At 44.7% G+C, this 12,153-nt stretch overlaps 1 protein-coding gene and 1 long non-coding RNA gene across 2 annotated transcripts in view; one reads left to right on the top strand and one right to left on the bottom strand.

Moving 5' to 3' along the window:
- acsf2 (acyl-CoA synthetase family member 2) overlaps positions 1–8,508 on the top strand; it is a 95,735-nt gene extending 87,227 nt beyond the window's left edge. Inside the window, exons 15-16 of the mRNA XM_058989996.1 lie at positions 157–225; positions 8,012–8,508. Coding sequence (XP_058845979.1) covers positions 157–225; positions 8,012–8,062 — 120 coding nt within the window. The 3' untranslated portion in view covers positions 8,063–8,508. The remainder of the gene's footprint in view (positions 1–156; positions 226–8,011) is intronic.
- A 418-nt stretch (positions 8,509–8,926) lies between these two features.
- On the bottom strand, positions 8,927–11,686 carry LOC117423022 (uncharacterized). Its single transcript, XR_004547720.3, has 3 exons — positions 11,617–11,686; positions 10,749–10,816; positions 8,927–9,549 (listed from the first exon to the last, which is right to left on the bottom strand). It is a non-coding gene; the product is annotated as an uncharacterized LOC117423022 (long non-coding RNA).
- Positions 11,687–12,153: the final 467 nt, after the last annotated feature.

The raw sequence follows: 12,153 nt of genomic DNA, 5'->3' as shown, positions 1-12,153 counted from the left end.
TGATTGAAGGAGGTTCCCTTTCAATTGATCACAGCTTCATCTATGACAAACTGCTTAACATAAGAACAGCCCTGTAATTATTATTTTAGAACACTGAAACCATGTTTATCATCTAATAGTTTTGTGCTCACTGATATGTTCCTGTGTTTTATGCAGATTTCCCATTTCAAAATCCCTCGGTACGTGCTTTTCATGAAGAAATTCCCGCTCACAGTGTCTGGAAAGGTAGGTCCTCCTTGCTTCTGCGTGTCTGGAGGCTTCCACGCTGTCTCTGGTCAGTGTGCTTAGAGAATGCACTGAGCCACATTGACCAGGACCGTGCGGCCTGACCTGAGAAGACTGGTATCCTGTTGTCTTGCACAATGGCAAGTCTGTGGTGTTTAGGCTTGAGAACAGGGCTTGTGCAATGCTGCTAATGTACCACTCAAACGAGCCAGAATGTTTTGGAGAACACAATACACAGCATTGGCAACAAGGATATGAATACAAAGTTGTTTTATATAAGACAGAACATGGGGCCTTATATTCCATTGTGCAGGGTTTATTTAATTTAGGAAGATCCAAAATTACCATATAATCCCACTTTGTGTAATGATGCCTGCTTCTCGTTTTCCTCTTACTCTTCAATTGCATTTAAACTGGGGTATTTAACTGAAACGCAGGATCATTTGCAACGCACACCTTTCTAAGGGAAAGTGGAACTCAGACAAACATGTTTTGGTGACAGCGTTTGCATCACCATTAAGAGGGCTGTTAGTTCATTCTAACAAGCAGGCTTCCCTCAGTCTCGTGTGAGTACTGATTGAGTGGTTTTGCCAGTAGCTTTCACAGGTGGGTATCCCTGTAAAGTGCTACCCATGGTGACTGCGCCCCAGGGACCCGGAATTGAGGTTATCGCACTGGACCGCACGGGTAACCGACCAGCCTGATACAGTCCCGGTTCCGACCCAGTGCTACAGTCACCAAACCGGCTTGTTCATTGCTTCCTGTACACTGCATTGCTACTTGCATCATGCCTGGGTTTTATCCCTGCGACGCATGCAAACATCTCTCCCGCGACTCTACAGAGCGCTCTGCATCTCTCACTCCTCACTCCTGCACAGCGCTCTGCATCCCTCACTCCTGCACAGCGCTCTGCATCCCTCACTCCTGCACAGCGCTCTGCGTCCCTCACTCCTGCACAGCGCTCTGCGTCCCTCACAGCACTCTGCGTCCCGCACTCCTGCACAGCGCTCTGTGTCCCTCACAGCGCTCTGCGTCCCTCACTCCTGCACAGCGCTCTGCGTCCCTCACTCCTGCACAGCGCTCTGCGTCCCTCACTCCTGCACAGCGCTCTGCGTCCCTCACAGCACTCTGCGTCCCGCACTCCTGCACAGCGCTCTGTGTCCCTCACAGCGCTCTGCGTCCCTCACTCCTGCACAGCGCTCTGCGTCCCTCACTCCTGCACAGCGCTCTGCGTCCCTCACTCCTGCACAGCGCTCTGCGTCCCTCACTCCTGCACAGCGCTCTGCGTCCCTCACTCCTGCACAGCGCTCTGCGTCCCTCACTCCTGCACAGCGCTCTGCGTCCCTCACTCCTGCACAGCGCTCTGCGTCCCTCACTCCTGCACAGCGCTCTGCATCCCTCACTCCTGCACAGCGCTCTGCGTCCCTGTGGCAAAGTGGTAATGACGTGCAGGTGAGTGCAGTGCAGAATAATTACACAGACAGACGTTAGTACAGGTGCAAGGGTGTTTATTTAATTTAATAAATGTCCAGAGCCTCAAGGCAAAACCTGTAAATAATAATAGTGCTGGAAGTGATACAGCGGCGTGTATCACTTCTAATTGTAATCCTACGGGTTTGACCCGCAACCCCAAAGTCCCGTTCCGACACCCACACTAAACACGAACACAAAGACAGTGCGTGATACAAGTGTTAAAAGGTGCAAACACAGAGACAGTTCCGAAAGTGAGACAGGTGAGTGGTGAAGTCCGGGTTTTCGCTGGCCTGCGGCTGCAGCTCCGGATCATGCTCAGTAATCTTAGTGAGACAACAACACACAAGACACACAGTGTTAGGACACAGACACAAAACACTCATGGTCGCTTTCACGTTTCGGGCCCCTTCTCGGTTATATGTTTTAACCATATGCAAAGGAACAGATCACTCAAGCCATGCCCCCTATTTATACCCTCGCCCATGACCCCGAGGTTAACGAGCGCATCCGCTCCTCCAGTCCTCGGATGCCACGCCGCTTACCGTCTGGGTCACTGAGCTCGGGTGCCATGGCTCTGCCCCCTTCCGAACTGACCGACTTCCATCTACCCTACGGAATAAATTGTCGTGCCATTTCATTAAGGGTACTCTGTTCCTCGTATACCATGCTCTCACAGGTCGAGAGGGAGATCTAACACTAAGACTCATTCGATCTTTGTCACAGTCCCTCACTCCTGCACAGCGCTCTCTGCAATCCTGGTACAACAGCATGGTTTTTCAGCCTGCATTGAACTGTGATGGACTATTGACTGTGCCTCATCACTGTCTAAAGGCACTCTCTTGGTGGAAACCACTGTCCCATCTGCGCCTCAGTATAGCGCTGGGCAGTGTCACCAGAAGGGAGGTTGTCACCACACACACATACAGCCTGGGCTGGGGCGCTGTGTAGAATGGCAGGGGTGCACAAGGTGTGTGGAACCTCCCTTGGCAGGGTCTCCACATAAGAGTTTAAGTAGCTTTGCAGTATTTTTTGCAGGAGGTTCGAGGGAGACATGTGCTTGTCCGTAAAGACAACACAACAGTGGTGGCTTACATCAACCACCAGGACGGCCTCAGGTCACCCAGTCTCCATGGTGTGGCCCACAAGCATTTGCTTCTCACTGCGGGCAGTGCCCAGGGTGACAAACTGGGCAGCAGACCTCCTCTCAAGGAGAATTCCCAGTGCCTCAGAGTGGAGGCTTCACCTTGAGGTGGTGAACCACATTTGGGAGAGGTTCAGGAGAGCAGAGATAGATCTCTTTGCCTCCCAGGAATCGACCCACTGCCCCCTCTGGTTCTCCATAATAGGAGGTGGCAGTAGATGCCTTGGCACACCAATGGTCGAGGCTTCTGTTATATGCCTTCCCACCGCTCGCCCTGCTCCCGCTGTGTCTGGCAGGACCGGGCCTAGGTGCTCCTAGTAGCCCTGTATTGGCCCAGGAGACTGGTTTTCAACCCTGATGCAGCGGAGACTGCTCAAGAGCCACGACCTGCTCAGTCAGGCACGGGGGACCTAGGTCTGGCCCCTGAACGGATATTGTTCCTCGCTGGAGGCTTAACCTGGTGCTTGATGCACTTATGAAGCCTCCATTTGAGTCCTTGCATTCAGCTGAGCTGACATTTTTATCGCTCAAAGCAACTTTCTTGCTTGCAATCATCTCTGCAAGCGAATGAGCGAGATGCAGGCATTCTCAACTGCGGAAGCCTGCTTAATTCTTTCAGAAGCCAGGACAAAGGTTACGCTCCGTACCAATCCTGCTTTTTTTTCTTAGCATTTCATGTCACCCAGTCTGTGGAATTAGAGGCTTCAATCCAGCTCCTTTCCAGTCAAACACAGAGGAGCAGCTCTACACGCTGTGTCCAGTACGGGCCCTAATGTATTATGTTGACAGGATGAAAAGTTGGAAATGTAACCATTACCTAATTGGTGTTTTAACCTCCTGAAACTTGAATATTGTATACCAAAGCTGCTCAGCCGAGCCTGTGACACAGTCATGCCCGCTCCCAAAGGTACAAAAGGACAGCATGCACAGATCACAGTGTTATTTTTTCTTCAAGTCTGCTGCAATCATGGACGCAGTGACCTTGAAGGGTAATGGTTACATTTCTATTTCAGGGAACCAGGGTTATGATAATAACCTAACAATCTCTGATCTAAATCCAGCTGAGCATGAAGTCGATGAATCAGGAAGGGACCAGCAAGCTGCAGGCCAAATTGATGTCCACTAGGGTGCAGTGGTGTAGTCGAGTGGGAACTGGAATAATAGGGAAACTAAGTCACAAGACTTGCATCTCCCTCACAGCTGTCTGATTCAATCAATAGTCCTCATGATGCAATGAAAAGAGCATTTGGAAATTCTTCTATTACAAACAAATTTTAGATGGCTAAAATGCTGATAAAGATGACAGCAACAGCACATCAACTACAACCGTGGACCCAAACACAAACTAAGCCTCTAGCACACAGACATAAAGTAAAGCATTCAGACAGGATGGAGAAAGACACTGGAAATACTTGCAGAAATTAGATAAATGCATTCCCTATTATATGTGTTAGTAGAAGTATACAAATAAAATGTGAATTCGTATAAACATTCTTGTTTAAGAAAATCTATATTGTAGTGATGCTGCGATACCTTCAGATTTAGGACGGCAGCACTGATAAATTAAATCACAAGGAGATTCAGCTTGCCTTACCACCTTAATGAAGCTTTAGCCATCTTAAAGAATTAGTTTGTGCAGTTACGCTGCTGTCGTGACAGTGTGTGTGGAAGCAATGAAAGAGATTGAAGGACCGCTGCTGTTGTGACAGTGTGTGGAAGCAATGAAAGAGATTGAAGGACCGCTGCTGTCGTGACATGTGTGGAAGCAATGAAAGAGATTGAAGGACCGCTGCTATCATGACAGTGTGTGGAAGCAATGAAAGAGATTGAAGGACCGCTGCTGTCGTGACAGTGTGTGTAGGAGCAATGAAAGAGATTGAAGGACCGCTGCTGTCGTGACAGTGTGTGGAAGCAATGAAAGAGATTGAAGGACCGCTGCTGTCGTGACATGTGTGGAAGCAATGAAAGAGATTGAAGGACCGCTGCTATCATGACAGTGTGTGGAAGCAATGAAAGAGATTGAAGGACCGCTGCTATCATGACAGTGTGTGGAAGCAATGAAAGAGATTGAAGGACCGCTGCTGTTGTGACAGTGTGTGGGAGCAGTGAAAGAGATTGAAGGACCGCTGCTGTTGTGACAGTGTGTGGGAGCAGTGAAAGAGATTGAAGGACCGCTGCTGTCGTGACAGTGTGTGGAAGCAATGAAAGAGATTGAAGGACTGCTGCTGTCGTGACAGTGTGTGTAGGAGCAGTGAAAGAGATTGAAGGACCGCTGCTGTCGTGACAGTGTGTGTGGAAGCAATGAAAGAGATTGAAGGACCGCTGCTATCATGACAGTGTGTGTGGAAGCAATGAAAGAGATTGAAGGACAGCTGCTGTCGTGACAGTGTGTGGAAGCAATGAAAGAGATTGAAGGACCGCTGCTGTCTTGACAGTGTGTGGGAGCAGTGAAAGAGATTGAAGGACCGCTGCTGTTGTGACAGTGTGTGTGGTAGCAATGAAAGAGATTGAAGGACCGCTGCTGTTGTGACAGTGTGTGTAGGAGCAGTGAAAGAGATTGAAGGACCGCTGCTGTTGTGACAGTGTGTGTGAGCAATGAAAGAGATTGAAGGACCGCTGCTGTCGTGACAGTGTGTGGAAGCAATGAAAGAGATTGAAGGACCGCTGCTGTCTTGACAGTGTGTGGAAGCAATTAAAGAGATTGAAGGACCGCTGCTGTTGTGACAGTGTGTGGAAGCAATGAAAGAGATTGAAGGACAGCTGCTGTCGTGACAGTGTGTGGAAGCAATGAAAGAGATTGAAGGACCGCTGCTGTCTTGACAGTGTGTGTGGGAGCAATGAAAGAGATTGAAGGACCGCTGCTGTCTTGACAGTGTGTGGAAGCAATGAAAGAGATTGAAGGACAGCTGCTGTCGTGACAGTGTGTGGGAGCAGTGAAAGAGATTGAAAGACCGCTGCTATCATGACAGTGTGTGTGGAAGCAATGAAAGAGATTGAAGGACCGCTGCTATCTTGACAGTGTGTGGAAGCAGTGAAAGAGATTGAAGGACCGCTGCTGTTGTGACAGTGTGTGGAAGCAATGAAAGAGATTGAAGGACCGCTGCTGTCGTGACAGTGTGTGGGAGCAGTGAAAGAGATTGAAGGACCGCTGCTATCGTGACAGTGTGTGTGGGAGCAATGAAAGAGATTGAAGGACCGCTGCTGTCTTGACAGTGTGTGGGAGCAGTGAAAGAGATTTAAGGACCGCTGCTGTCTTGACAGTGTGTGGGAGCAGTGAAAGAGATTGAAGGACCGCTGCTGTCGTGACAGTGTGTGGAAGCAGTGAAAGAGATTGAAGGACCGCTGCTATCATGACAGTGTGTGTGGGAGCAATGAAAGAGATTGAAGGACCGCTGCTGTCTTGACAGTGTGTGGGAGCAGTGAAAGAGATTGAAGGACCGCTGCTGTTGTGACAGTGTGTGGGAGCAATGAAAGAGATTGAAGGACCGCTGCTGTTGTGACAGTGAGGCGTCCCTGACTGGGAAAAAAGCCTTTTTATTTTTTACAGAACATTTCCGTAAAAGCCCATGTCTGTGCAGCACTGCTGGAGAGAGGATTTCCACACTGATACAATCTAGCAAAACCCGCAGCAGATAGCAGCAGCATCACTCCTATAAGAACAACTTTCAAAGGCCCCGCTGTTTTCCTGTTTATTTAAACTGTTTTTTCCTCCTTGAACCAACCCCACAGCAACACTCTGCTTGTGAGAGCTCCTTCAGGTGGGCTGCTGCAAAAATCATTATACATGTTTCCGTTTATCTGCTGAACTTTACCCGAATGAATGTCGTTAGCATAACCGCCTTCCCGTTTGCCACATAGACACTACTATACTGTATATACAGAACAGTGTGCTGTGTTCAGAGTAGACACTACTAATATACAGAACAGTGTGCTGTGTTCAGAGTAGACACTACTAATATACAGAACAGTGTGCTGTGTTCAGAGTAGACACTACTATGTACAGAACAGTGTGCTGTGTTCAGAGTAGACACTACTATGTACAGAACAGTGTGCTGTGTTCAGAGTAGATACTACTAATATACAGAACAGTGTGCTGTGTTCAGAGTAGACACTACTATGTACAGAACAGTGTGCTGTGTTCAGAGTAGATACTACTAATATACAGAACAGTGTGCTGTGTTCAGAGTAGACACTACTATGTACAGAACAGTGTGCTGTGTTCAGAGCAGATACTACTATGTACAGAACAGTGTGCTGTGTTCAGAGTAGACACTACTATGTACAGAACAGTGTGCTGTGTTCAGAGTAGATACTACTAATATACAGAACAGTGTGCTGTGTTCAGAGCAGATACTACTATGTACAGAACAGTGTGCTGTGTTCAGAGCAGATACTACTATGTACAGAACAGTGTGCTGTGTTCAGAGCAGACACTACTATGTACAGAACAGTGTGCTGTGTTCAGAGTAGACATAACTATGTACAGAACAATGTGCTGTGTTCAGAGTAGATACTACTAATATACAGAACAGTGTGCTGTGTTCAGAGCAGATACTACTATGTACAGAACAGTGTGCTGTGTTCAGAGCAGATACTACTATGTACAGAACAGTGTGCTGTGTTCAGAGTAGACACTACTAATATACAGAACAGTGTGCTGTGTTCAGAGTAGACACTACTAATATACAGAACAGTGTGCTGTGTTCAGAGTAGACACTACTATGTACAGAACAGTGTGCTGTGTTCAGAGTAGACACTACTATGTACAGAACAGTGTGCTGTGTTCAGAGCAGATACTACTATGTACAGAACAGTGTGCTGTGTTCAGAGTAGATACTACTATGTACAGAACAGTGTGCTGTGTTCAGAGTAGACACTACTATGTACAGAACAGTGTGCTGTGTTCAGAGCAGATACTACTATGTACAGAACAGTGTGCTGTGTTCAGAGCAGATACTACTATGTACAGAACAGTGTGCTGTGTTCAGAGTAGACACTATTATACTGTATATTTAAGTAATTCTTCTCGAAATGTAATTTGCCTTTTTAGTTAAAGGACTTAATTAACACTGATTTACACAACACAAGTTACCACACTTTAAAAAAAAAAAAAAAAAAAAACATTTGAGTATCATTTTGCAATATTCCTAATCCTGTCTGCTCTTCTTCCAGGTTCAGAAGTATAAACTAAGGGAGAGCGTGGAAAAGGATCTGGGGCTGTGAGCGCATCCGGCCATCTTCTGTGGATTCAAGAGAAACCAGTCTGCTTGGACATGTCTTCCCATTCCTATCAGAGCCCACCCAGACCAGCGTTAAAAAGGACAGGGCAGCTCTCACGAATCCAGCTCCTAAACTTTTTATAATCAGTGTATCCTAAGGAGGGTGAAATCCTGCTGTTTGTTATCAGTGCTCATTTCAATTCAGTAAGGACTAACTAAATATACACTGCAACAGTAGCTTTATTCTTCATTTATCTTGCGCAGAATCTGTCACTACAATTGACAGTCATAAACCTGATACTCTCTCAGATTCCAGCACCTTTTTAAACATTAGATGATCAAGTGTTCCTCCTAAATGATAACTGTCGCATGCTACAAATACAAAATTTAAATGTTTTACTGCAGATTTTCTATACAATTGATTTGAAAATAAATGACTTTTCAAGTTAAGCGGGGTTGTTTTTTTCTTCAGGGCTTTTATTTATATTTTAGTATCTGAGTGTATGTTGTGCATCTTAGTAGGAATGATGCACACATTTATTAGAATCAGTTTGCTTTCTAGTAAGTTGTAATGTTTTCAATAAGTCTAGATGCTTTTCTTTTTATTTGTATACTATAATAAAATGTGCAGCAGGTGGCGATAGTGTAAATACTTGTGGTAAGTTTTGTAGTGTAACCAAGAAGGTAAGTCAGGGATGCCTTTTGGTGAAGCATTTTCTAAAGATGTTTTTTTTATTATTTTTTTGAAGACAAACAAAATAGGCATTTAAAAATAATTTGTTAAATAATAATTTAAATGCAAATAGTTATATATATATATATATATATATATATATATATATATATATATATATATATGGTCATAATGATGAGGAAGCTGCAATCAATATTCAGGATCTTTAAAGTACACAGCTAACGAACCAATCCCAGTAAGTCTCACCTGGTATGCGGTGTCACTTCATAGACCAAACCTGTTCCTATAGGGAAGATGTACACATTATGTTAAACGTGTATTTATTTTGAAAGATATGTTTTTAATATGTGTTAGTAAAATAATAGCTAATAGCGAGATCTATGAAATGATGTAATACACGTTAGGTAAAATCTAGTGGGATTATTTTGTATGTCTGTGATTTTTTGATCTGGCTCCCGATCTCTATGGCTATAACTGGACGTCAGTCCTCTGAGCTCTCTGATTGGAGAGCTGCAAAGGAGTTTTATAGGGAGCACACTGCCGTCCTCTCCCAACCATCACACACTGGAGCGGAGAGCGTCCTGCTCACAGTGCCCCGCCCTGGTGATCTTGAGATCTCCGCACACTCTGCTGCGCCTCTCGCACATCACGGACAGCTCCTCTGCTGACTGGGCTCATGCTGCCTCTTGCACATGATGGTAATAAAGTCTGGTCTCATGGCCAGTAGAGTTTCAAGATTCAAGGTGGGTCCTGCCTATGGAGGCCAGGTTGGGTCCATGATGAGCTCAGGAAGCAACCTACAAAACAGGAAGGAAAATTTACAGTTCTGCTGTTCTTGAGATGCGATGCAGAGATGGAAATAAGACTCCCATTGTATAGTTGCTTGAGCCGTGCCAGGTTTTACAGAGGAGAGGCGCAGAAGAGCTATATTGAGTTTACTGGAAAACCTGGAGTGGCTCAAACTGCAGTAGGAGTCTTCATGCCATCCCTGTACCTGCCCGCTGAACTCAGGAAGCCAGATGAGCAGATCTGCCTCCTGACTGTGTTCAATCAGCCTCCATCCTCCAGGATTCATCTTTCATTTCAGGGAGCTCTTGTGCTGTTTATAACAAACCCACTGCTATCTATCTCCTCTGCTGTCCCTAACCCTGCAGTACACGTTTACACACAATTGTGATTGTTATTCACCCACTAGATCTGAACAGATTCCCCTGCAGAAGGCTATAGTAAAGCTCCCACCCAGGGTTAGACTCGAGGGTGAACGCAGGTGGACGCCACCTACTTTTTTAGGGGGTGAGTGCAATTTTTCATTATGATTTTTTTTAACAAAAATCAATTAATAAAATATAAAACACTATATGAAGTGCATCCCCCACCATAAATAACTTCAAATTGCATCTATTTTCCATGCTGACTTCTGTATGAGTCTTGACAAAGTGAACACGCCCCCCCCCCCCCCCTTTACACACACACCAATAAGAAAGAGAACAGTCCATTTTTTAATTTTCGTCAACAACCATAAAACCGGCATCGTGTATTTTATGAACGTTAGAATATTTAACTGTTATGACCATTAATATACGGGGAGGAGTATAGAAGATTTTTTTGTTCCTGTCGGTAAGACGATAGAGACACAAGAGCAGTGTTAGACTGGCGGGTGGACGCGGTCCACATACTTTTTTGGAAGGGTGGACTCAGTCCACCCACTGTTTTTGATGAAACAGCATTTTTTACACTCTCGTCATTGTTATATATCTTGAACAGTAGCCTATTTTATTTCTCCCCAATACTTCATCCTATAATGTTCCCAACGCAGCTTCTCCTTGTATTGCGTGTGCGTCTGCTCTCTGGAGGCACTATGAACTGAAATTGACATGACAACTGTTTTGGGCGAAATACATTTTTTTTTTGTAAAGAATGTTCTCACATGATAACGTGCTGAGTCAGTCAAGACATTTCTAAAGTAAACTCAGTGAAAATTAGCATAACAGCTGACCTTGTTTTTTTCCTTCCAAGACTGCCTCCATCATCGATCCTGTGTTCCTAGCAAGATCTCTTGATTTGCTGAAAATAATTGTGAAAGTTATTTAATATCATATAATTGTTTAATAAGACACTGCACACCCGTTTGTACTAGGCTATAATATAAACCCTTCTGTTCTTTATTATATTGCATACATTGTGTCATGTTATTTTTTATTTGTGATCTAGTTTAGAGAGTGTCTCCTTTTCTTTATTCTGGGCTGGAAACTTTCCATAGACAATCTACCCAACAGTGAGATTGCAGCTTTTTCCAGTTTAGCATGTGCTACCATTAGTTCTAATTATGTAGCCTAAAACAGTCTTCACATAATATAATTTTTTACAAGCGCATTTGCATTTCCCCATCCAACTAACAGTGTGATTTTTCATGAACCTGTCTCCCCGATTATTAATATCGTCATCTTTTTAGGTGTAAAATTGACTGCACTGACACTGGAAATGTCCCTGGACCCCGCTGGGGGCCTATAGGTCCCAGACCCCTTGCACAAAGGAAAACGAGCAGCGTTGGTCCACATTGCGTAACCCTACAGAGTCCACTCACTATTTTCTGTAGAAGTCTAACCCTGCTCCCACCCCCTTCACCTCTGCATGTCTATTTGATCATTTTACACATCAGGTAGCCACCCCATCACATGTGATATTATTGTGATACCCCATTATTAAGACTGTAAGTTACTCAATCATTAGTAGGTAAGGAGACAATACAATATAGTCATGATTACCCCATATTCAGTAGCTTCAGTGGATGCCGTCAGCTTGTGTTATTCCTTGTTAATTTGGATTGATCTAAAAGAAATAAATAAAAATAAACAGGTACAAACCTTTTCAATACCCTTCTGTACACAACCTCTCTGCAGTTCTCAAAGTTACAGTCACCAGTCTACAGTCTACAGTCAACAATGTTTGTCGTTTGGTTCCTTTTATATATGCTGCACTAACTCCGTCTAAATAACTATTCGCCCACAACTTCATTTTATGGAAATTCTATATTTGTGCCACAGTATTACTTCCTTGTTTCAAGCGGACAATAGAAACAGCTGAATCCCCAGCATTGTGCAACATGATTCACTGTGACGATGGAGCTAGTTACAGGCACGCTTATAACATTTTTCCAGAGTAAAGCCTAGAAAAATTATTTAAACATTGAGAGCATGGATAAGCACTGTAAAGTGCAGAGAGATATGGTAAGGCATACTAAAAACATGGCAACCCAGTATACCCATGGGAAAACTGCAAAATCACTGATGCAAATACAAACAGCTGGTAAACAAAAACAAGATACTGTATATACAGACGTGCTCAAATTTGTTGGTACCCTTACAGCTCATTGAAATAATGCTTCATTCCTCCTGAAAAGT

This window comes from Acipenser ruthenus, chromosome 17 (assembly GCF_902713425.1).
Source record: "Acipenser ruthenus chromosome 17, fAciRut3.2 maternal haplotype, whole genome shotgun sequence".
NCBI lineage: Eukaryota > Metazoa > Chordata > Actinopteri > Acipenseriformes > Acipenseridae > Acipenser > Acipenser ruthenus.
The sequence above is the reverse complement of the archived record's forward strand: the minus strand, read 5'-3'. Positions and strand labels throughout refer to the sequence as shown.